The 25,826-nt window shown below is 47.5% G+C and overlaps 2 protein-coding genes across 3 annotated transcripts in view; one reads left to right on the top strand and one right to left on the bottom strand.

Annotated features, from left to right (window-relative positions):
• Positions 1-7,243: 7,243 nt before the first annotated feature.
• On the top strand, positions 7,244-12,311 carry PCBD1 (pterin-4 alpha-carbinolamine dehydratase 1). Its single transcript, XM_059477052.1, has 4 exons — positions 7,244-7,322; positions 10,199-10,330; positions 10,680-10,760; positions 11,266-12,311. Exons 1-4 carry the CDS (start codon positions 7,320-7,322, stop codon positions 11,362-11,364), a joined length of 315 nt encoding a protein of 104 aa, XP_059333035.1. The 5' UTR covers positions 7,244-7,319; the 3' UTR covers positions 11,365-12,311.
• A 399-nt stretch (positions 12,312-12,710) lies between these two features.
• The window catches only part of SGPL1 (sphingosine-1-phosphate lyase 1), a 30,654-nt gene continuing 17,538 nt past the window's right edge, over positions 12,711-25,826 (bottom strand). For both annotated transcript variants that reach the window (XM_059476860.1, XM_059476861.1), the window contains exons 7-14: positions 20,976-21,064; positions 20,201-20,306; positions 19,680-19,778; positions 18,797-18,946; positions 17,636-17,874; positions 16,997-17,143; positions 16,019-16,139; positions 12,711-15,944 (exon numbers count right to left, since the gene is read on the bottom strand). In XM_059476860.1, the coding sequence (XP_059332843.1) occupies positions 15,804-15,944; positions 16,019-16,139; positions 16,997-17,143; positions 17,636-17,874; positions 18,797-18,946; positions 19,680-19,778; positions 20,201-20,306; positions 20,976-21,064 (1,092 nt within the window). In that variant the 3' untranslated portion in view covers positions 12,711-15,803. The remainder of the gene's footprint in view (positions 15,945-16,018; positions 16,140-16,996; positions 17,144-17,635; positions 17,875-18,796; positions 18,947-19,679; positions 19,779-20,200; positions 20,307-20,975; positions 21,065-25,826) is intronic.

Below are 25,826 nucleotides of genomic sequence, written 5' to 3' on the forward strand. Positions count from 1 at the left end.
CCCTGTCCAAGCTGGCCTGGGACACTTCCACGGATGGGACAGCCACGGCTGCTCTGGGAATCAGTGTCCCCACCTGTCACAGACATCTTTTATGGAAAATCCTTTCCTTGGGATTCTTCCTCCTGAGAAGCTGAGAGGCCTCAGGAACAAAATGTGAACAATGGTTATCTGCTGCTGTGGAATGCAACAGGTGCATCTGTGATTAGTCCATGTTGGATGTTTGTAATTAATGGCCAATCACAGCCCAGCCAGCCTGGACAGAGAGCCAAGATACAAACCTTTGTTATCATTCTTTGCTATTCTATTCTTAGCTAGCCTTCTGATGAAACCTTTTCTTCTATTCTTTTAGTATAGTTTTAATGTAATAATAAATAAAGCCTTCTGAAACATGGAGTCAGATCCTCATCTCTTCCCTCATCCCAGAACTCCTGTGAACACCATCACACCCACCCTCAGAACAATTTCTTCCTAAAATCCCATTTAAATCTTCCTAACATCTGAATTCCACCCTTGCAGGAAGCAGCCAGCTCTGTCCCAGCACTGTGACCACCACCCTCCCTCATTCCCCACGGTGCCTGGGCCAGCAGCAGCAGCTCCCTGTGAGAGCTCTCCTGCCACAGGACACGAGCTCTGTTATCTAATTTGCTATCCCCAGCAGGTGAGGCACGGTGGCTTTTTGGCTTCTCAGGATTGCCACTACACAGTTTTCCCATTAATTTTGATCCTGCTTTGAACAAAGAGCGCAGACAGCATGGTCCAGTGGTCCTTGCCACTAATAGCAAGAACAAGCAGAGCACAAGGATTCAGTCTGTGAGAAGCAGCACAAAGCTCATTAGGCTGGGGAGGAAGGGAAGAGGTAAGGTAAATAAAAGAGTAACCTCATCAAAAGAGTATGTTTAATGCTAACAAGGGGAAAAAAAAACAGTGCTGCACCTGACATGAATACCATGAGCTTCCAGTAGCAGGTTCTGCGTTAGGAAAAATGCAAAATGGGACAGTGTGTCTGCAGCAGCTCCACATACACCACGCTCTGTGCCGGGGTACTTCCAGCAGTGTGCTTCCACAGCTCCCCTGCTCATCCACCACCCTCCTGGCGTGGCCACAGACGAACCCATCCAGAATGAAACCATCCCCAGGTGTAAAATACCTCACGAGTCTCTGAGCACCCAAGCACACTTCCACAGACAATCTGTGAGAGACAGGCACACCCCCAGCCACCATTTATCACCAAAAACCCCACTCTGTCTGCTCTCTCAGCCCTGATCAGGGGGAAAAATACTACTATGAAACCCACCCAGAGGCAGATTTAGGAAATAAAATCCACAACTCTACCGTACAGCAAAGCTCCTGGAGTTGGGCCCTGTCCCCTCATCATGTGCCATGACCTATAAACTTGTCTTTCTCCAAGGAAATGGCTGCCTTAGCAAATCTTTTATCCTCTCACCTTCTCCTGTGTGCTACAGTCACTCCTTCCTCCCAAACCATCCCCAGGTGTTAAATACCTCAGGAATCTCTGAGCAACTCTCCTCACCTGGCTTTGCAGCCTGACAGGTTCCTGGTTCTGATCAGAGGCCTTGTTTGCCCAAAAGCTTCCCTGCCTTCTCTAATCCTACCCCATAAAACATTTGCACAGACAGACCTCACCTTTACATCCACACCCAGGGCCCCTCTCCTGTCCCCTGATTTCTTTTTCCCTGCAATTGCAAAGTTGGGAATAACATTCCAGGAATTCCAGGACTTGAAAATAGAAATGGCAACCCAATGATCTGGGGTCACTTCATCAGGAACTGGAGTGATAGGACGAAGGGGAATGGTTTTGTGAAAAATGCATATTTTATGATTGGCTTTTCATAAATATTAAAAATGAATATAATATGTGTTGTGTTAGAAAGTTACGCTGTGTTAATTTTCCTAAGTAGTGTGTTAAATATAGTTTTAGGTTATAACATACTGTTAAAATAGAAACTATGCTATGTAAAATACTTTTTTTAAAGAAAGCAGCAAGATAGCAGCCACAGGACACCTGAATCTTTCAGAGAAAGAGAATTTATTGCTCCATTATTGAGTTCTTCCTGCCTCACTCAGCCATGAAGACTCAGTCAGGATTCAGAGGAAGAAGCTGACACTGACCAGACAGAATCCTGTGTTTGAATGGAATTTATGCATCATGGATGAGGTGTAGGAATATGCAACAGGCTGCTGCTTTTAAGGGTTAATCCTCTGTTAACGTGGCTCCTTTTTTGGGCTTTTTTTGCCCAGAAGAGGTACCCACACTGTCTATAACTCTTTGTTCTTATTGTCACATACTGTCCGAAATCTTAATTGTCCAAATTATTATTACTCTAATTATATTACTATTTATATAACCATTTTATTACTGCTAAACTTTTAAAATTCTAAAAACAAGTGATTGACATTTTTCACAGTTTTAAACTGAAAGAGGGGAGATTTCAAGGGGATATTGTGAAGAAATTCTCCTGTGTGAGGGTGAAGAGGTGCTAGAGCAGGGTGCCCAGGTCCTGGTTTTTGGGACCAGGTGGGATGCTGAGAGTCCTCACTCACCCTGTGCTGTTTCAGAACATCTCGGTTTTCCAGCATTTTCCTGACCCCTAGTGACAGGACGTGGCTGTACAGCAGCAGCTTAACGTGCAGTGCCGAACCCTCCCTGAATAAAACAGGAAACAAAACTCCTCAACGTGGGAAAACACTTTCCAGATCTGTCTAGATACTCACTGTGAAAAATGTATGTATTTTATGACTGGCTTTTCGCAAATATATTAAATGAATAGTATATGTGTTTTGTTTGAAAGTTATGCTGTATTCATTCTCTTAAGTAGTGTGTTACATATAGTTTTAGGATATAACATAATGTTAAAATAGCAACTATGTATAGGTGATATTTTTTTCAAGAAATAAATGAGATTTCAGCCACAGGACACCCAAATCTTTCAGAGAAAGAGAATTTATTGCTCCATTAGCAGAAGAAATGAACTTCTTCCTGCCTCACTCAGCCATAGAGACTCAGTCAGGATTCAGAGGAAGAAGCTGACACTGCCCAGACAGAATCCTGGGTTTGAATGGAATTTATGCATCATGGATGAGGTGTACGAATATACTGTTGTTTTTAAGAGTTAATCCTCTGTTAAATGGGTCCCTTTTTGGGCGTATTTTGCCCAGAAAGAGGTACCTGGCCTGTCTGTAACTCTTTGTTTTTATTGTCTCATATCATCCTAATCCAAATTATCCAAATTTTTATTACTCTCTATTGCTATTTTTATAACCATTTTATTACTATTAAACTTCTAAAATTTTAAAAACAAGTGATTGGTGTTTTTCACACTCACTCACCCTCCGCCACCCCTGCAAATTTGCCAGAAAACCCAACCTGTTCAACAAAGAAATTTGGGCTGAAAGTCAGGAAACAAACTGGATGGAATACAAGGAGCTTCTTCCCTTGAGCACAGAGCTCCAGGACGAATCCATCAGCAAGCCAGGGCAAACCAGGCAGTTCGGATGGATTGCCTTCCCCTGGCACAATCACATCCTGTTGCAGGACCTGGGTGACCTTGGCAAGGCCACAGCCTCTGTGATCTCAGCCCTGTCTGCTGCAGACCATGGGGCAAACTCCTGGGAAGCAGAAAAGATCTGTGACATGGGTACATCACCTGCCAGAGCCCTTGTGTGTGGCTTCAAGAGCAAACACAGAATGCAAACAGAATTATTCTGTCCCAACCCTGAGTTTCCTAATCTCAAATTTTTGGAGGATGCAGCCTCCTTTTTACCCCAATTTTCCAGCCGCATTTCCCTTCTCTCTTTCCCCCTTGGCTGAGGCACTTGAGAGGTTCAGACTCCCAAAATGCCTGATACCAAAGATTTCCCTCTAATGCACAACCCTCTCTTTTAATTTCAATTTTTATGGAATTTAGGGAGTTTTCTTCCCCATTGTTTCTTTCATCTTTCAATGTCTATTTTCATTGATCAGCAAACCTAAAGTTTATTTGTAAAAGCAAATCTCTTTTTTCATTCATCAATCAGTGGAACCCTTCCCATTGTTCTTTTATCTCTCAGTGCTGGTTTTATCTACCAGCAGACCCACAGCTTGTTTGTAAAGACAAATCTGCCATTCCTCTCAGGATCCATGGCAAAGCACTCCTGGATACCTTGGATTCAGGTCTGCATCATCATCCTCCTCTGGGAAACCTGAGAAGTATTCATGAATATGGTGAATCATTTATTTGTCACTTGTCTCTCTGAATTCAGTCAGTATTAGGAAAATCAAAACAAAATGAGCTCAGTTCTGAATTATTGTTGTTCTGATCTAAAAGCAGGATCACATTCCATGGTTACATGTGAGTTACATGGATTTAAGAGCTCCCCAGATACCAGATAATTCATGAGACATCCCATTAAAATGAGTATCCCAGCTAGCAGAGGGAATGGGGACTGAGGACGGTTAAGCAGTTTATCCAAAGCCACTTGTAAACTGCAGCAAAACTCAGATTTGTCACAGAATCACAGAATCTCTGGGTTGGGTTGGCGGAGACCTCCAAGATCAGCCCCAACACCTCAGCCAAACCCAGGCACCCAGTGCCACGTCCAGGCTTTGTTAAACACATCCCTGGGCAGGCCATTCCAGAACTCCATCACCCTTTCTGTAAAAATCTTTTCCTAACACCCAATCAAGACCTCCCTTCAGCGAAACACTGCTCACTCCTGTATGCCCTGATATTCCTGAAAGCAGGAATTTCAGAAAGCACCTCCCCTCCCACTTTGGGATTTGTGTTCAACATATTAGAAGTGGTGATGCCATTTTACTGCTGTTTTTTTCACCTTATTTTCCATGCAGGGTACTTTGCCTGAGACAAAAGACCTTAGCGTGACACACAGTGTGAGCAGAGCAAAGCCCCAGTTTCTGCCAGCCTCCAATTTATTTTGGTCATTGCTCTGAGAGCCCCACTGGTTTTGATAAAACACTGCTACAAGAGGGAATCTCGCACACAATTAATTAATGATTCATTTCTGTTTATTGGGCCCTTTTGTCAATTTAAACCTGTCACACCGGCCATAAATCCCCTCCAGTGCTAAGCAAGCTCTTTAATTAAATCTATTTTGCCATGAGAGCAATGTTTCAGATTGCAGATGATGAAAGAGTTTGGCCCACCCTGGTTTAAAACACCCTTTGGGTCTCAGATTCTCTGGGCACCCTGTGCCAGGGCCTCCCCATGCCCACAGGGAAGAATTTATTCCCAATATCCCATCTAAAAGCAAATTTTGAGATGGGAGACAGAACATTGCTCCCAGGCAAAGCAGCTTTCAGGTCAGGCATGTTTTGTTAAAAAGTTATTGACAAAATAAGAATTTCAGTAGTGATATGAGACCTCCCTCCAAATATGCAGAGTCCTGTACACGTGTGGGGTTAGCTGCCACCAAAAGCAGCACAGCTGTACAAGAGACAAAAAGGAGAGGGGCAAAAGAGCAAAAATCTGTTCCCAGTACACAGGTTTGCCCCTTGCACAGGGTGCAAACTGCTCTGAGCAAACACCTTGCCCAACACCCCTCAGTTAATCATTAAACACAAACCTAAAGGGTCCCATTTCAGATGGGGCAATTAAAGCTGTGCAGAAGGGGAACGCAAACAAATCTACAGAGGGAAAATTTTTTAAAAATTTAAAAAAAAAGAGAAGTATTTGCTTCCCTCTAATGTGCCTGCTGGAAAAACAAATCATCTCTGCAGAACCCACAGTTCCTTACAGTAGAAAACAAAATGTGCACAAGAGTATATACAAGGGCTGTATATCATGTTGCACAAAAAAAAAAAAAATTAAATAAATAAATGTGGAATTAGTTGCTTCAGAGGTGAAGAAAGCCATGAGGGAATAGCAGGGGGCTGAATTGCTGTCTGCCACGTACAGCAGCACAATAAAAACTGGTCAGCACTGGAAAACTGCCCATCATGTGCGTGGGCTGAACAGATGACGAGCTGCAGGACATGGGCACAAATCCATCTGGCCTGGAGAGGGAAAATGCCAGGGAGCAGCACTCAGCATCCATGAACACACAATTCCCTTGGCAAGGGCAGAAAATGCCTTAAAAGCGCTGGGAAATGTTGTGTGGGGCATTGCTCCTTCTTCTGCTCCATTTGCAGGGCTCTCAGCCAATATAACCTGGCCTAACCTGGACAGGCAGCCAGGGAGTAGAATTAGAGTAATAAAATTTGGACAATTGAGATTAGGACAATACCAGACAATAAAAACAAAGAGTTACAGACAGTCCAGGTACCTTTTCTGGGCAAAATAAGCCCAAAAAAGGCCCCACGTTAACAGAGGATTAACCCTTAAAAGCAGCAGCCTGTTGCATATTCATACACCTCATCCATGATGCATAAATTCCATTCAAGCACAGGATTCTGTCTGGGCACTGTCAGCTTCTTCCTCTGAATCCTGAGTCTCCACGGCTGAGTGAGGTGGGAAGAAGTTTGTTTCTTCTTATAATGGAGCAATAAATTTTCTTTCTCTGAAAGATTCGGGTGTCCTGTGGCTGCTGTCTGGTGCAAGTACCTCATTCCTTTCTTGAAAAAAAATCCCCCATACATAGCTGCTATTTTAACATTGTGTAATATCGTAAAACTATATTTAACACACTACTTAAGAGAATGAATACAGCGTAACTTTCAAACAAAACACACATAATATGCGTATACACATACATATATATGCATATACATATATATACACATATAATATATGTATACACATAGATATACCTATAATATATGTGTATATATATAATATATGTATATGCATATATATAATGTGTATATATATGTATTTATATATATGTGTGTATATATATAATATGTATATATATGTATTTTAATATATATGTATTTTATATATATGTATATATAGATGTATATATATAGATGTGTGTATATATATATATGTATATATATATATATATATATATATATATATATATATATATATAAAATATGTATAATTCATTTGAATGTGTGCGAAAAGCCCATCACAAAATACCCATTTTTCACATTAAGGGAGCGGCCCGCACAGAGGGGTGCGCGTCTCGGGGCCCAAACCCATGGCGGCTTTGGCGTGCGGGGCTCCCGGAGCCCCTGTCCGGCCATGCCCGGTGAGCGGGGCTGGGAAGGCTCGGCCGGCCGGGGGCGGACCCGGTGGCCTCGCCACGCCTCCGCCGCCCGCAGGAGCCGCACGGGATCCGGCACGGCGGGAGCGTCCATCACCGGGCGGGCACGGAGCAGCATCACCGTCATCATCACCACCATCACATCACCCAGGACCATGGTGAGTGGCTGCGGGGCCGCTCCGGAGGCAGCCGCAGGGTGCGAGGAGCGGCAGGAGGAAGGGGAAGGAGCGAGCGCTGCGGTTAATCAGTAACGCGCAGCTCCGCCGGCTCCTGCCGCTGCTTTTCCAAAGGCAGCGCTCGCTCTCCAGGCTCCCCGAGGGGGAGGGAAAGGATCCGCCAGGAATGACCCCCTCCCCGCATTCTGTAGGGCAAGGGCGACCCCCGCGTGTGCTCCATCTGCGCGGCCCCGTTGGAAATCGGATTTTCCACCGCAGCCAAAGACCCTCGTGGAACAGAGTATTCCAGGGCTGCCCCCCGTGCCTTTGCCTAGGTGGAAATTCTGCTTTTCATTAGGGAAAAATGGTTCTCTGGGAGGGTGGGCAGGCCCTGGCACAGGGTGCCCAGAGCAGCTGTGGCTGCTCCTGGAATCCTGGAAGTGCCCAAGGCCAGGTTGGACAGGGCTTGGTGCCACCTGGGATAGGGGAAGGTGTCCCTGCCCATGAACCGGATGATCTTTAAGGTCCCTTCCCACCCAAACCATTCCATGGTCCTTTAAAAGGGAAGATTTTAGAGCAAAGAGGGTTCAGATTCTCCCAATTGCCCTTGCTGGTTCCTTTCCCTCTGTTGCACAATGCATCTACTTGGTTTCCTGCTGGCAAAAAAAAACCCAAAAATTAAAATCCCAACTTTTTGGCGGTTGAGAGCCAGCAGAAGAAAACAAAGCTATTTCATTCCCCTAATGAGAAGAGTGTGTTTTTAGGGAGTGAGGGCACATGAAAGCATTAACACGCCATCCTAACAGAACCAGCAGGCTGGCCCATGTCCTGGAGTGGAGAAGGATGGATTGGAGCAGGAGGGCACGGGGTGCTCCAGGGTTTGCCCTCGGACACAGCCAGAAGAGTTGGCTCCGTGTGCCAAACCTCAGCCTGGCCATGCCTCCCGCTGGTGCTGGGAGGAGCTGGGCTGGAAAAAGCCCCGGGGCCACCCTCCCACAGAGCCACGACAGAGAAAAAGAACAATTACACCACGTCCTTTTGCTGCTGTGCCCGGGGAAGGCTGGTTTGGAACCCTGCATCCCTCTGCTCCAAGCTACAACTCCAGCTTTACCTTTCCTCCTTTTAGCACCGATACGGAGCAGGTTTCAGCCCCTGGTCCTAAATGCTGGTGCAGGAATCTCCTGCCCTGCTCCCTTCAGAGCCCCCGCGGGTGGCTTCCTGCCAGCAGAGCCATCCTCTGTCTTTCCCCACCTCACCCAGTTGCTAAGCTACCTGTGCCCGGCTTATCTCCCCATCAGCAGGGAAGGGCAACGGCTCCGCGTTTATTGAGCTCGGTCCTGTTTGCTCACTGCCTGCCCTGCCAGCACAGCGTTGACATTTGGGGGTGGGGACGGGGGTGACAGAGCCAGGGCCGCCAGGGGGTCATCCAAAATATGCAGAGGCAAGGAACACCCTTCCCCAAAAATCCTGCAGAGGCAAGGTACACCCTCCCCAAAAATCCTGCAGAGCCGCAATGCCCGGGGATGGGAAGCATCCCACCGCCAGTGACACTGGCACTCTCCATTCCATGCAGGGATACACAGACAGGCACCATAGGAATGGGGTGTCGTCATTCCAGTCTTCCCCAAAACATGCAAGAGCCACCCACAAAAACATCAGTTTCACAGCTGGTCCTTTGGGTTTGTGCAGCGTGTGAACAGGGAAAGCACAGGAGAGGATGATTTGCCTCAGTTGCCATTTCTGAGCATTGATGCCCAGGCAAAGCATCTCAAGGGGCTGCTGATCAAATACCCACCAAAAAACTGAGCCAGATTCGTCAAAACTCATATCCAACTTGCCACACTTGGCTCTACAGCACACAAAGGAAAATAAATTACAAGGATCTCTTTATCATCACTAGCTGGAAAGATCAACTCACCCAAACCAGGGCTCAAGGAGTGTTTGGACAATGCTTTCAGGCACGTGGTGAGATTCTTGGGGCTGTGCTGTGCAGGGCCAGGAGCTGGAGTTTGATGATCCTTGTGGGTCCCTTCCAACTCAGAACAATCTTTGATTCTGTGAAAGAATTTCAATTGCCAGAACGTGACATTTCAGAGAGCAGTGCCCCTTTGCACTCACTCCTGCCTTCCCCACTGAGCCAGAGCAGAGCTGGCTCAGGCAGCCCCCATCCCCAAGAGCTTCATTTCAGCTTCATCTCTGCCCATAAACACTCCTCAAAGCCAACAACTGCTGCCTCCCCACTACCACCCCTTAAAAAACAAGTACCAGCAGCTCTGCCCGAGGCACAGCTCAACCACAATCCCTCCCTCTGCCCTTTGTTCCTCACAGGCTGAAACAGCCTCTTAAAATCCATTGTAACATAAAGGAGAGGGGGGGAAAGGAGCTGAACTGCAGCTTAGTGTGACTCATCTCTGATCCACAGCACTTCTTTCTCCTCAAAAGCAGGCTCCCAATGAAAGAGAGAGAGAGGGAGAGAGAGAGAAAGGGAGAGAGAAAGGGAGACCCTCCTACTTCAGGAACCCTAAAGCAACTCTCAGATCTAGAAATGATCACAAGATCTTCTGCTTTTTAAGTTGTTGGTTGTTTTTCTTTTTTCCCTAGGGGATTATATGTATTTTGGGGTTTAACTTCACACAGGTATCATTTTTTAGCACCTCAGGCACCGTGGGAGGTGTTGCAGGTGAGAAGACAGAGGGGACCAGCGGGACTCTGTTGGTACATGCAGGATGTACTCCAGGCAGGGAGCAGAGGACATGGACGTTCCAACCCTCCCACCCACTCCACAGCTGCAACCCCACAACCCATGGGATGCCTCACTGCTCTCAACATCTGCTTCATCCCACTGCTGCCACGCTGACCTGCTCCTCTTCCCTCTCCAGGCAGGCAAAGCCCACAGGCTGAGCACGGAGGAGAGGGAGCAGCTGCTGCCCAACCTGAGAGCTGTGGGGTGGAACGAGGTGGAAGGCAGAGATGCCATCTTCAAAGAGTTCCACTTCAAGGACTTCAACCGGGTACGAGCACCAGGGACACGGAGCTCTGCACACTGAGAGGCCCCTCTGCAAAACTCAGCCAAAGAAAGCTCTCTGGGTCTCTCCTGAAATTGAATGGCTTGAGCAAAATACCCTTCCTAGGACACCAAAGGGACCAACCCCGCACAGAGTTTGTCTGGGAAACACTCCTCAGGAAGAGGAAAACAGATAGAAAACCCCCAGAGTAGCCCAGGCCTTGCATTTGGTTGGGTTATGTAGACACAGGCAGTGTAAAATTATTAGTAATGGGGTGAAAACTTTTGCAGGGTATATATTGCAGGGTAACATATTGGTTAACTTTTGAGAGTTAACTTTCCTTCTTACCTTGCAGGCCTTTGGCTTCATGACCAGAGTGGCTCTACAGGCAGAAAAACTGGATCACCATCCCGAGTGGTTCAATGTGTACAACAAGGTGAGGAACACGATGGTGGGGACAGAGCAGAGCCCTTCAGGGAGCAGCTCCCTTTTCTGAGGGACAAAACAGGAGCAGCAAGTGCTGTTCTCATCTCTCTTCCTTCGGATGCTATTCCCATATCACAGCCAGCCTTCAGCTACCACAGATCCTTTCCTGCTCCTTTTATCCCATCCAGCTGAGCAGTAGCTGCCAAAGGCTGGCACCAGCACTGCTTATTAAAATCTGTATCAAGTAGCAGCCACAGGAAAAGCTTCTGGGGAAAAGAGTGAGTTGGAAATGGGCACAGGTGGCTGCTGTGACCAAGGCAGGGGTGGCAGTGACAGTTTGTGGCCAGCATGAGCTGTAGGAAGGAGGAAAACCAGGCAAAGTGCCAGAGCGCCTCTGCCAGCCCAGGGACTTTGCTAACAAGTGTGGAGCTCCTGCCTCATCATATGCAGCACTGGGGAGAGCAGCTCTGCTGTTTCTGCCAACAACTCTGAGCCTGTCTGTCTGTCTGCCCTAGGTTCACATCACCCTGAGCACCCACGACTGCGGGGGTTTGTCGGAGCGGGACATCAACCTGGCCAGCTTCATCGAGCAGGTGGCAGCTTCCCTCTCCTGACCAGGGATCCCACTGACCAGCCAAAACCCCACTGTGCCACTGTGCCCTGCACCCAGAGCCTTTTCCCACTTCCAAGCCAGATCCTGGATCCAGAGAGCTCGGATGGATGGAGGCACTGCTCAGGGTGCATGTATCCATCTCTGATCTTGCAGGTTCCATCCTCAAACCCTTCCTTAGCCATGTGATCCCACGGCCCCAGCTGCTGAGCCTCTTACGAGCAGTCAGTCACATCACAGAGTCACAGGATGGCTTGGGTTGGAAGGGACCTTAAAGATCACCCAGTCCCACTCCCTGCCATGGGCAGGGACACCTTCCACCATCCCAGGCTGCCCCAAGCTCCATCCAGCCTGGCCTTGGACACTGCCAGGGATCCAGGGGCAGCCACAGCTTCTCTGGGCACCTGCCCACTCTCACAGGGAATAATTTCTTCCAAATATCCCATCTAAACCTATTCTGTGTGAATCCATTTCCCCTTGTCCTGTTACTGCCTGCTCTTGTAGAAAATCCTTCTCTGTGTTTCTTGTCAGTTCCTTCAGGCACTGGAAGGCTGCAGTGAGGTCACCCCAAAGCTTCTCTTGTCTGGGCTGAACAATCCCAGTTCTCTCAGCCTTTCCTCACAGCAGAGGTGCTCCATCCCCTCTGATCATCCCGGACTCGCTCCAACAGGTCCACGTCCTTCCAGAGTCAAGTTACACCAGTAAATCTGTCCAGAGCCTGCCCCCATCCTGCCCCTGTTGTTGCTCCTTACCTCCTAGAATGTGCTTAAACCCATTTTGTGACCCCTTTGGCTTCTCCGTAGCGAAGCAGCAAGGTGCTGTGCAGTTTGTCATTGCTGTAACCCCTCTCCAGCAGTATTACACCAGGCACGTGGTCTCACCCCCACTGGAGCCAGCCTTTCCTGGGATACCAACTGAAAGTGTTTACAATAAACATCTCATTTAACCTGGTGGCTCTTTGCAAAGAGGCCTCACTGACCAAATGACACCAACAGGTTTCCCTGGCTGCTCTCAAGGTGGTGATGCTGCCACAAAAAACCTTCACACAGAAGTGGCAGGTGCCTTCACCTCAGAGTGACTGGGCTCTGAAAGACCGAGAGAGGATCAAAGCCAGGGCAGGTAAAAACGGCTTGTGTAAAATCACAGCCAAGGCACAAATACAGGGAAAGGACAGCCAAAAGGCACAAGAGCAGCATGGCACCAGGGCAAGGGCTGCTTATGGTGGAATACTACCCAAAAATGGGGTTGCGGTGCAGGATCTTCACTGATACAATGATCTCACGTGAAACCAACAGCATTTGATTTCAGCACCACAGTCTGGGGAAAAGCACTACAAACACCCAGTTCAAGTCTCTTTTTGATTCTCTTTTTTAAACCCTTTTAAATTCTACAAAGTATTAATAGAAAATCCATAGCTCTTAACTTCCAGCATCCTTAAACATCACACACAAGATGCAGACATGGACAGCACTTTCATTTTGACAGAAGGACAGAGCAGCCCTCAGGCAGTTAGTGAGATTCATAAACCATCCTCCCTGCCACAGACCAGGCTGTGCATTAGCAAATTCCAGGAACAACAGGTCCACATTCATTCAAACAAGCACTGAAGCAGAAAAATAAGAGCTCAGTGAGCCTAGATAGCTAAATGCACCATTTTAATACAAACGAGGCCCATTTTCACCATCTCTCCAGCCATTTCAGCCTCCAGTTCAACCAGGGGCAAATCAGAGCAAAGCAGAAAACCGCCATCAGATCAACTCATCCCATTTGTCCATTAAAAAGTCCTCGTGGATTTATTGGGCAAGGTGTTATTGTGTTGTACGCAACCCTTCCGCTCCCCTCTCCCCCAAGTCATCAGAAAAGTGCAGATGAAATCCATGGCATGAAGACACACATCTCTTCTTGGTCCATCCCATTGGATATTCTTCATTCTAGTACCTAAGAACAGGTGAATCCCTTGGGAGTGCTTTGTACAAGCCACAAATTGAGTGTCCTGCTTGGAAAACCAGGAAATCCCGCAGGAATTAACACTGGCAAGGATCCCTCCAGGTCTAAAAGTACCGTCCAGTTTCAGATCATAATCCAGTTCATCAAATTCTTCTCCTTTTTTGTCTTTAAAACAATCACACAGCCTGTAAATCTGTTTTTCCAGGACCATTTGGCATGATAAAATAGATGCAGATTACATGTTAGGTGACAAGGATGAATAAAAACTACACACCAGGGAATTACAGTGGCCTACTCCTGACCACAGGATTACACTTACAGTACAGGACAAATACACATGGAACAATTAAACCCACAAATATTAATAAGCAAAGCCCAGAATAGAGTACATTGACTTACAAATAACATCTTCAAATACATCCAAAAGTGTGAAATGGAGCACTGATCTGTTAGATCCACCTACTTCCTGGGAGGAAAATGCAACCAGGGAAGGAAGAGAAGGGAGTTTTGCTCTCCTTCAGCCCACCCCAATCCACCCCTTCTTTCTTTTAAAGCAGAAACAAAAAAAGTACCTCCCTTTTTTTTTTTTTTTGTTTTGTTTCATTAAATCTCGGTTCCAAAGAGAACCATCACAGCAGCCAGACACTGAAGACTGTCTCCAAACTCAGAGATACAGTAATGGTCACATTGGCAAGACCTTGAGAGAATAAATAGGTCCAGTACAAACTACCAGAGCTGATATCACCATCAAGAGACTCTCAGGCAATTCAATGATTTCAAAAGGGCTCAGAGACTTGCATGAAGTCATCAAGCTCAGGGCAGATGGCCAACATGCTTGTGTCTCCTAGCACAGGGAATAAAGCTGTTGGAAAGCCAGGATCCTTCCCAGAGTGGCTGGGCTGGTTTGTGCAGGAGCTGGTCAGTGACCTTCTCATTCCTTACAATTCCTGTGCTTCAGGCTAACAGGCTGGAGCAGAGAGATGCCTTCAGGTGCTCTGCACAGGACTGTGCAGACACGGCATGAAGTCTTCACCCACGTGTGGGATTCTGCCTGGGAAACTCTGCTCCATGCAAAAAGCTGAGAGGAAACATGGGAAAGCCCTGCAGGAGTAACTCCAAGGCTACTTGAGAGATTCTGGCTTGTCCTTGAGGCCACAAGGCTGTGCTAGGAAAACTCTCTCACGCTAAAAACAGCGGGGAAAAATAGGAAGGCTGAGCCATGCCCAAGGCTGGAACAGCTCTGACTTGCTGCATCCTTTCCCCTGCTTCTCCCAGCATCTCTGTAATACTGTGAAGGGACTGGCTCATTACAACTACTACCTAACAGGCAAGGGTGCTTCTTCCTCTGAGGCCAGCCTGCCTTTGAGGTTTGTTTTCAGAATTAGTACCATAAAGAAACGACCAGAACGAAGGTCATGGTCAAACAGCTGAACCCTCCAACCCTCCCTGGCCTGCCACAAAAAAAAAGCCAGAGAAGCATCAAGGCACAATGGTGAATGCCCTTTTGAGAATGTGCCTTAAAAGAATCAGTGCAAAGAGCTGAGATTACTGCTATTACAAAAGTCACCTTTTTGATACTAAAAGACCATGGTTAAAAAACTATCTGCACACGACGTCCCTGGCTGTGACAGGGGCCAGGGCCCTGCCACAGCATCCTGAGGGGACAGTGTAAAACCTTCAGGTTCTGAACAGTGAAATGAGCTTCGCACCTCCCTCCAGATTTGTGCAAGGGAAAACAGCACTCCTGGGTGGTCAATGCATGTCTTCTACGAGAGGCAGGGGAGCAGAACAGCCACGATGTACCCAGGGGTTTCAGTACCTTCCAGTTCCTCTCCCTGCACCACCTGCTTGGTTTCTACTTCTGCTGTTGTTCAAGAGATTCCAGGAAAGGAGTTTGTGTTGTTTTTTTCTCCCCCTCGGCAGATATTGATTGCAGTCTCACTCAGATTTCAAAGGGAGGCCATGACTACCTTCCCTCTGCCAATTTATCAGCTCTGCATTACACAGGTATAAGGCTCCCAGCACGGTCTGTTAAATGCAGAAGCTTACAGCAATACTCAAGAGAAAACAATTTCCAATTTACTGTCTGCCATTAGCTTCCAGGAAGACTGGAGCCATGGAACACGATGTGAGAACTCAAATTTAACACTTGGCTGGACACTGGCTGAATACCAGGTCTGAGGAGGAGAAATAACACGGAATGAAGTGACACACAGAATACCTAAGGAATTCGGAGCTGTGGAATGGACATTCAATTCACCATCAACAGCCATGATGAAAACAGACAGGGGGGAGGGAGGAAAAGCCCTAAAACTGAAATTGGGCATGAAAACAATGCAGATTTCAGAAGAGACTAAGACAGGGAAGGAATTCTTCCAGATCAAGCCACTCTCAGACCTGCAATTGTAGGAACAAAGGAACTGCAATCTCTTTCCCTAGGAAACCTTTGGAGCTACCCCAGTGCTGGCTGGCAAGGCACAGATTGTTGCACTACAGTCAGTGGTGGCTAGGAGAGCCGTTCATGTGCTTTTCAGTGCTCAGAACATCCGTGCTGTAGAGGCCATCCAGGTAGGCCTGGGAAATCTCTGCCACCAGGCTCCTGTCTGGGACGGACTGCGCCATTCCATAGATGGCTCCCTGAGCAGAGAAGAGAGGCTGTTACACAGGAGAAACACCAAACACCCCCTCCTCACGGTGTGCTGGCTCCTCACCATGCCCGTGGTCTTGGCGTTGAGGTCCTTCATGATGTCCTGGATGCTGTCCCTGACATCCTTCAGGAACTGCTCGGCCACGCCGGGCTTGGTGTGCAGCTGCGTGATGCAGAGATGGATGCTGGCAGGCAGGCAGAGGGCAGACATTAACCACCTCCAGCACACACAGCTCCGTGCTTCCTGAGCCCTTCTGTGGCCACTGAGAACTGTGCATCTCCTTGAAACAGCACTCCCACTAAGGGCAATCCCTGCAAAATGCTTGCTAGAACCAGCTCCTTCTGCCTTCCTTCCTTCCTGACTTCACAATTAGGTTAAAGTTTCTCACTTCAATCCAGGTATCTCTGGTGAGAAAAACGCAGCTGCCTGCAAGCATGGGGACCCCGCCATCATCTCCCTCTCCCTCCTCTGCAGCTTCTAAGCCATCACCAGAAGGAAGCACCCACCTCTGAGCTACCACCTCAGGCTCCCTGGACTTCACTTCCCATGGCCACTCACAATTCTTTTCAGTGCAGTGCAGTTGCATCTGGGAGCACTGGCCCCTTCTGCCCACAAAAGTCCAATTTCCTACTTAAGGAAAGTCTCTGACAAAGATTAATTTTACATTGAAAATGATCAGCCATTCACTGTTGTTTTGATTTCCTTCATCTTCAGCAGGCAGAAGGAAGACAGTAAAAATCAATAAATCAATCTACAAGCCCTCAGTTAACTAAACATGAGATAGAGTCTTGGTTATTTACATTTTTCTGCTTGTATTAGATAGAGCTAAGAGAAAGTCCTCTGCCAGGCTCATTAAATTTACTATTATTTTATCTTCAATGCTGTATAATGGCAATTATGAAAGTGATTCCTGCTCTGTGGAGGAAAATTCTACATACAATTTATCAGCTATGGACAACAGTATTCAGCAAATCACGAGAGCTACGTGGCCTGAAGCTGAGCATCTTGCTAAATACATCACTCCCTGGTCTCCACACTCACCTTGGTGGGAACTGTAGGACATTCAAGTTCCATCCTTTTGCAGCTAAAAAATTAGATAATCGATAGATGTCGAAAGTGTCCGAGCCAATGGACAGGACAGACACCTCTGGCTTCCCAAAAATGAAGATGCTGTCAATTTTTCTCAACCTTGAAAAGAAGGAGGAGAAATGACTGACCAATGTTACAGGGTTCAGACATTCCGGAGCCTTAAAGGAAAAGCTACAAGAGGGAGCAGATGGCAGCACATTCCCACCCAAAAATCATGCACCCAGCCTGGGCCATTGGGGCTTGCCAGAGCACCTGGGTTACTACATACCCCCTAAGGTCAAGTAAACCCAGGAAGAAATGGAAAAGAGGGAAGACAGAAAAGCAAGGGAAGAGAGAAAATCATCTTCTCTTACACAGCCACCCAAGCACCCCAACAAGGAAGAGTATAACCCTTCTTTTGTCCTCCCTCCAGATTCCCCCTCAGCCATGGCTCAGGCAGAAGGGATTCTCAAAGCCAAGCTGAATGAAGGTGCCTGCACCCCTCAGCTATCTGGGCGCAAACAAATGTTCTAGAACTGCCCAGCAGGTACCAGGGAAAAACAAACCAAAAGCAGTTTGTGAGGAGGGGTCCAGCAGCACCCAAACCCTTACTCTGACTCCAGGAAACGAGCTGTTTTAATGATCCTCTTGGTAGCCTCAACGTAGCCCGACTCTCCGATGTGCAGCAGGGTTGCCCAGCATGCAGCTATGATCCCACCAGGCCTGGAGCCTGCCACCGAGGGGGAGGCATAAATTCCTCCCTGCCAGTCAGGGGCTATGAAGAACTGGTACTTCCTGTACTCCTTGTCACTGTAGAGCACCACCGAGGAGCCCTTGGGAGCGTAGCCATACTGCAAGGGGCACAGAAAGGGTTAGAACGCAGCAAGAGGGCACAGGAGTGCACCCAGGTCCGCACCAAGATCCCTTTTGTTGATGTGCTGGTGAGCAGAAGGCTCTGCAGAGGGCTTGGGACAGGCTGGATCCAAGGGCTGAGGTTCAGCAAGGCAAAGTGCAAGGTCCTGCCCTTGGGTCACAGCAAGCCCCTGCAGCTCCAGGCTGGAAAGCTGGAAAGGGCCTTGGGGTGCTGGTGACAGTGGCTGGACATGAGCCACCACGTGCCCATGTGGCAATGGCACCTGGCCTGGATCAGGAATAGTCTAACCAGCAGGATCAGGGCAGTGACTGTCCCTCTGCTGGGGACCCTTGAGGGCTGTGTCCCGTTCTGATCCTCCAGCCAGAGAGCCCTGGAGGGGCTGGAGTATGTCCAGGTAAGGGAATGGAGCTGGAGCCCCAGGAGGGGCTGAGGGAGCTGGGAAGGGGCTCAGCCTGCAGAAAAGGAGGCTCAGGGGGGCCCTTGGGGCTCTGCACAGCTCCTGACAGGAGGGGACAGCCAGGGGGGTCCGGCTCTGCTGAGAGAAAACAAGGGGCAGGACAAGAGGAAATAGCTTCAAGTTGCGCTAGGGGAGGTTAAGGTTGGAAATCAGGAGAAGTTTCTTTGTGGAAGGGGAAAAATGGGCTGTCAGGGTTGAAGGGGCTGCCCAGGAAGGTGGTGGAGTCTCCATGCCTGGAGGTGTTCATGGAATGGCTGGATGTGGCACTCAGTGCTCTGCTCTGGTTGATGAGGTGGGGACTTTGGCACACTGCACAAAGCACATGAACAGAGCAGCCCCCACCCCTGCACCTCAGTGCTCCTCCACACAGCAGGGAAGAAATGCCTGAAGGCCAGGATGGAAACATGATTCACAGCCCAAACATGAAGCCCCTTCTCCTCACCTTGTGGGTGTCAGCAGAAATGCTGGTCACACCTTCCACACGGAAGTCAAAGGGACGCTTGAGGGGGAACCCTGCCTTGTCCATGAAAGCAATAAGGAATCCACCCAGGCAGGCATCCACATGGAAGGGGATTTTATACTTCACTGCAAGCTGTGGGTGAACAAGAGATCAAATGATGTGGCTGGAGCACCCAAACTCCAGTCACCAAAACATATTTGGCATTGCACAGTCAAATGGTCACTGAACCCTTTGAGAACATCACACCCCTCTCAAGCAGTGGAGGACAGGAGATGTGGAAGGGCTGGCTGGCTGTGGGAAGCCTTTTCCTGCCTTCCACACACAGGAAAAACAATGTGGCATTTTGGTAGTTTGCTGTGTTTGCCAAAGGAATGTGACAACATTGTCTGAAAGGAGTATCTACAGTAAAATAAAAGGGTGTGAGCCAAATGAACAGAAGGTCAGAGGCCCCGGCTGGTCACATACAAAATAAATAACTGGAGTACAGAGAGGAAAGAAATAAATCAAGAGGTGTGTTCAGAAAATAAGATCCCAGGCCTTTGACTCTTTCTCCCTCCACACCAATTTTGCTACAACCAGCAAAGCCTTTTCACCAAGTGAGCCATTTAGGTGTTCTTTCCTTTCAGGTAGCAAAGCATGAGCACTTCTGGTTGGTCTCACAGTCACACATTGCCCCTCAGTCCCAAACTGCATCCCACGTACCCTGCTGCTGCTCAACAGCTCAATTTGAGGACAGTAATGCAATGCCCTTCCAGGCAGTGGGATCCCCCCAAATTCACTGCTCAGCATCCTGGAACCCCTCCACTCCTCCTGTGCTGGTTTTACTGCTGCAACACACAGGTTCCTGGAGGCAGGGGTATCCTACCTCTGCCACCTCTTCAATGGGGTCCATAATTCCATGTGGGAACTGGGGAGCAGAACAGACCAGCATGGCTGTGTTCCTCGAGATGGCTCTCCTCATTGCCTGAAGATTTAAAGAGAGAAGATGCTCACATTCCATTTACCAAGTGCCATCCTGCCAAAAAAGATAAAGAGTGAGAACATGCAGAGTTCAAGGCATACAAGAGTACAGAGAGGAAAGCAACAAGCTACAACCACTCATCCTCTGGGAAACACCATAATATTTTTGTTCACCCTCCTCTGAAATCTGGGGCTATTTAAGAAATACATAAATTATGTGAGTCTAAATGAATCCCACAGGAAAAAGGGTTATCCAGTTATTTCAAATACAACTTCATCTGCAATGACACTTCCTCATGCTGTTTTTCATTGTTTCCACAAACATTCCTCCTTCTTTATCCACTGACTCACTACCTGGACAGGCAGATTTCTTGCCTAGTTGCTGTGCAATGTTAATTTCCTCACAGAGAGAGACTGAAGTGATACCTGAACATCCACTTCCATAGCCTTGGTCAGTGGTATTTGGATCAGCTTCATCCCAAAGTAGTGTGCTGCCTTATCAAAGGCGGCGTGGGCACTCACAGGCACCAGCCTGGAAAAGGAACAGATCAAATGAATGCAACATTTGCTGTCTCACATCTCCAGTGGCAGTGGCTGAACAGCCTCAGTTAACCCTGTTTTCTGAGGCCTCACATCATTATCAGAGCCTTAAGTGCTAGAGAGGGAAGAAAAGAACCAGCAGTGTTTTATTTGCTTTAGCATTTTCCCCTTAAAGCAATTAACCAGAGAAATATTTCCCATGCACCATCTAGAAAAGCGACAGCACATTAGAGACAGCAAATCCTCTATTAGCAGTGTAATGATTAGCACAATTCCTCATTTGAGCTCCAACTCCAGCCTCAGAGTTTTCAGGCTAAGCCTTCTTTGATGTGAATAAATCAAACCCCTTGAATACTTCAAAGGGCCTGACAATCTGTGCTCAAGAGCAGAGCTGATCTAAGCAGCTGTCTGGAGCAGCAGACAGGTATTGCCAAAATACAAAATACAGCTGCCCCTGCAACATCTGTGCCCCCCAGGCTGCTTGATTTAGAACTTCCTATGCTTTTGAACTCTTCCTTCCTTCCACACAGAGATGGACAAGGAAGAGGTGGCAATGAGCTATGAAATGAAGGATTACTGAGGTCCAGCAGCATCTCAGCTCAAGGGGACAGTAAATCCCACCAGCCCCCCCAAAGGAAAAAGCTGTGGTGGCACAACTCACATTTCTGGCTGCTTGATGCCTCTCTCATAAGCCAGGTCTCTGTACGCCTTGCAGGCCATCAGGATGCTCTCAGTGCCCCCAGATGTCATCTGTAACCAGAAAAGAAGCAAACAGGAAAAATAACAATGGGTGTTACATGAGGGAAAAGCAAAACGGGGATGCAGGAACAGCATTTCTTGACTCTGCTTCAAAGTGCACAGGACAACTCAGGGTTTAAAGGGCAGCAGAAGGCACTGAACAGCACGAGGCAGCTTTCTGACACTTAGCTTGAAAATGCACATTTAAATGCTGAATCCTCTATTTAAAAGGGATGGGGGAACGGGAAAACAAACAAAAAGTATAGAATTCCAGAGCCCAGCAGGAGGGGACACACTGTACAGTCACCTCACCAAACTGCTGGTACTTAAGCTCTTGATTACCTGGGGATGTTTATCTGCATTACAGATTAATTGTGCCACGTACACAGAAACAAGGTTGACTCTGTGTTAAGTCAGCTGCAGTCCAGCAGGGTTTATTAGGTCTGGAGCAGTGCCACGCTGAGGCACAGCCAGCTCAGGGCTGGCACGACTCCTCAGCTACAAAACCTTCCCAGAACCTGGAACGCTGCAGCACTTGGACCTCTCCCACCTCTCCCGTCTGCTGAGGCCAGTCCAGGTCTGCTCAACACCAGAGCTCCTAAGGCCTCGGGGACACGAGGAACTTTACACCAGGAGGAATTTGTGCATTCCTCTCCCCAGCCAGCCCAGTCAGTACCCGTACCACCCACTGAGGCTGCTGTCCCAGCCCTCTCCACCCTGACCACAGCGTTTGCATCAGGAGGTGGAGGAGAGGAAGGCACACACAGGTTTACTGTTGCATACTTGAACTCAAGAGCTGCTGCAAATACACAAATTGAACCCTTCACAGGAAGGAATTCCTCAAGTGGAAGGTCTCCTGTAGGTCAGCTTCTGTGAGTTCTGGCATGCAGGGGACACTGGGTACAACCTTCCCCAGTAAAATTTTAACCTGGGAAAATGTGAGGTTGGCTTTTTAGGCAGCCTGAAGGCTGACTTACTGGGTGAGCCAAAAACTGAGGATATTGAGTACCTGGGACAGTTATACAGAGCTTCACATAAATGAGGAATCAAAACCTACTTATACTGCTTATGGGGGACTAATTTTGCTCCTCAGACCTGCTGAGCCAACTCCAACTTCCCCTTTTAAACCTCTTCCCCCTCAAAAATAAACACAAAAAGGAGCCAATCACATTTGTGTGCCTTATGACATTTGGGTTTTCCCTGCTGACATGGCTGCAAACCCTGAAAACACCAAGTGACTGTGTGACAATGACTAAACACAAAGTATAGAGATAAGGAACAAAGTTCACAGCCTGCCAAGATTTGTTCCTAACACAGTCCAAGCCAGCAGCAGCTGCTGCCACAGGCAGTGTAGAAGCAACTATCACACCACAGACAATTCCTGCTTTTTGGGGGAAGTTTAAAAGCAACAGCTGTCAGAGATAAAACCTTACAGAGCTTCTCACTGGGTAAAGACATCTCTGCATTAATTGTGGAGCAAATGGATGGCAGCAGGAACAATGTTTTAAAGGTTTTATGGGCTGTGACACTCACTTCTCAATGCCCTTTATGAATAAAGATCTGTCAGGTTGTGATTACCTTTGGGGAAAAAAAACCCAGCTGGTGATAGACTGCCTTCCTACTGGGTGGGAGAAGAGGAATGGGATTATTGCATACTTGCACCTATCCTTGCAACACTGCTTAGAATAATGATTGTGAAAACTTTGCTAGGAAGGACATGGGGATCTTGGGATTCATGTTACTGAACACCAGCTCCTTGTTGGGCAGCATTCCCTGTGCTCACCTAGATAATCTGCTCTTTAAAAAGCAGCCTCTGTACAGTCTTATTCCCATTTCAATCCTAACACCAGAACACCAACATCTTGCCTTCGTATGTAACAAGCCTTTCCCCAAAGTCTGGCTCTATCGTGGGAATGCTGACCCACACACAGTTTTTGGCAGGCCAGAGCCAGCACTTGTCAGCAGCCAGTCACATGCAGGGTAAGGAAAAGCATCCAGGATGGATCTTCTCCCAGGCACCCAGACTGGCAGATGACCACACAGAAAGCGTGTTCAGACAGCTGAAAATCCACCCAAAAAAGCTGAATTTCAGCCAGCTCAGCTTCCTAAATTGGCCCAAGTCAGCACACTGCGAGTCTGCAGCACAGAGAAGTGCCCAAGTCTGGAACAGCACCTTCAGCCCAGCACAGCTCCAACACCAAAATCCACATGGATGACACCTGTGCATGGAGGCTGCTCCTTTACAGGAGGCTTTGTCAGCTGAGCCACTGACAGCAAACTCGTTGTGCTGCAGCCAGAGCCTGAATCAGTGTCACAGGATCAGTTCCCCAGTGCCCGTGGTGATTCAGCACCCGCCCAGGGCTCACACACACACATTCTTCTCTCCCTTCAATGGAACACACAGGCTTTTCCCTGCCATGGGAAAAGGGGCTGGAAACAAGCATTGTTTAGGCAGCTCTGCAGCCCTGCACTATCTTCAAAGGCCAGGCAAAGTGTGGGGGAAAAAGGAAGGTAAACAGACATCTTGTGTTCTTGATTTATTTGTTGTTTTGCGAATGGGAGGGGAGAGGAGAGAGCGCAAGGAATAAATATCCCTCTTGCTGTCCAAACTCAGTGTATCATTTCCATTGCTCCCTCCCTCCAAATCCCAGTGCTCTGGAACCTCAACATTACAACAGCAATAGGAGATATGGCCTCGAGTGCAATATTCCTTTGGCCATGTGACTGTCAAACTGTCAGACATTAAAGAACCATTTTGGTTCATGGTCTCTGAAGTTTTGCTGCCATTTTCACCTAACAACATGACAATCAGACCCTGGAGACAAAGCTAACCAGAAGTTTCACCAAGCTGAACCACCCCATGAATTAAAAAAAAAAAAAAAAAAAAAAAAAAAAAGCAAACAACAATTTATTTCTGGGGTAACAGAGTAAAAAAAAAAAAAAAAAATCACACCACAATCCACTGCGTGGTCATAATGTTGTGGCAGCCTCCCATAAAACCCCTGGAAACCTGCAGGTTGTAAATTCCACAACTTGTGTCTCTCAAGGTGACCTGCTCATCACTACAGATAAAATCTGACAGATCTGCACAGTTTAAGCCCCCCTCAAGACATGTTACTCACATCTCCCTACTTCAAATGTGCAGCCAAAGTTTGTAAGCCACAGAATTTGGGGAGAAGAGACAAAATGGGTTTCTACAGGAAACTTATGCTTGCATCTGGTGATTTTGCCTTCTCTCTCCTGTCCTCAGCTGTAGAATAAGTGGAAGAAGAATTCCTAAAGAAATCCACATCAAACACTCAAATGTCTCACATGCACACAGAATTTTTCCCTACACTTCAAAGCTGCCCTTCCTTTTTAAAGTTCAAAAAGCCACTTTAAAACAAAAATACTGCAGCTAGCATAAAAGTGCTAATTTCTCCTCAAATTACAGGGGAAATCCACACAGCTAACACTGCAAAACAAAGCACCTTGTGAACATGAACACATCAGACAAGAACAAACTCCCCTGTTCCTCTTCTATGTGCTGAGCCTAATTAGTCCTTCCAAATCACTGCAGGAATGTGATTAGAATCTTCCAGGCACCCCAACTCACTGATCCCTGTCTCTTTGCTCTTGCATAACACAATTAAAGTAAGAACAATAGTAGTAATTAGTGAGAAATAGGAAGCATCAATCCACTGCTGAAAATGATTACTTTTAAAACTGCTTAAACACTTGAAGCATCTCCCAGAGCAATTTAAGGCAAAGGCATGTCTGAACCTTTAGCATTAAAACCTTTCTGCTTTACAGTCTCACCAGTTCTAGAAGTATAACTGCAGCACTGAGCCACCAGCTGCAGCAGGGCCTTTCCAAGACAGAAAGCAAGTCATCAGTTTGAAAAAAAATCCTCTTTTTAAATGAGTTTGCAACTGTCCAAGCCTCCAGAAATTTTTCTGAAATGTTAATTCAGTTTTGGGGAGAAGAAAAGAAGGTAAGAGAAGTCTTTGAGCCCAACTACTTAAAGAGCATGTGACCCACAGGTGATTGTTTCACTGGTTTCTGCTGTGAGTTGTTTTCACTCTTTGGCCAATCAGGGCCAAGCTGTGCTGGGACCCTGGAGAGAGTCACAAGTTTTCATTATTACCTTTTAGCATTCTGTCTGTATCCTTGCTGTATTCTTTAGTGTAGTTTAGTATAGTACTCTTTAATATAATAGAGTATCTTAAAATAATGAATTAGCCTTCTGAGAACATGGAGTCAGATACATCATTCCTTCCTGCCATGGGGCACCCTGCAAATACAAAACTCTGGATCCTTCACAGTCAGGAAGAGCAGTGGGAGGAAGACAAGAAGTCCACTGGAAACACTCACTCAGACATGGTAATGCAGGAGTGCAATTCATCTTCTGTTTCTGGCTGTTAAGCTTTCCAGCCCTCCCCTTCTCCCTGCCACTGGGACTGTGTTTCAGCAGCTAGGACAGAACCCCGCAGCAGGCTGTGCCCTTCCTTTGCTGTGTGGCACCATCCTCAGGAGGGAGAGGAGGACAGAAGGAAAAGCAGGATCACCCAGAACACATTCATGCAGGTCTCACTTGGGCTATGCAGTTTTTTACCTGTTCTGACCCTCTCTTAGGCAATCCCACTTTTCCATTTCAGCGGGAGAGCACCCAAGGCCAAGGCCGACACCTTCACATTGTGTTTTACATAACAAAACCCCAAGGTTCCCCATGCAGGCTTCAGCAACCAGAGTTCCCCAAGCACCCACCAGGGGCACAGAGCTCTCTGCCTGCTGT

This window comes from Ammospiza nelsoni, chromosome 8 (assembly GCF_027579445.1).
Source record: "Ammospiza nelsoni isolate bAmmNel1 chromosome 8, bAmmNel1.pri, whole genome shotgun sequence".
NCBI classification, from domain to species: domain Eukaryota; kingdom Metazoa; phylum Chordata; class Aves; order Passeriformes; family Passerellidae; genus Ammospiza; species Ammospiza nelsoni.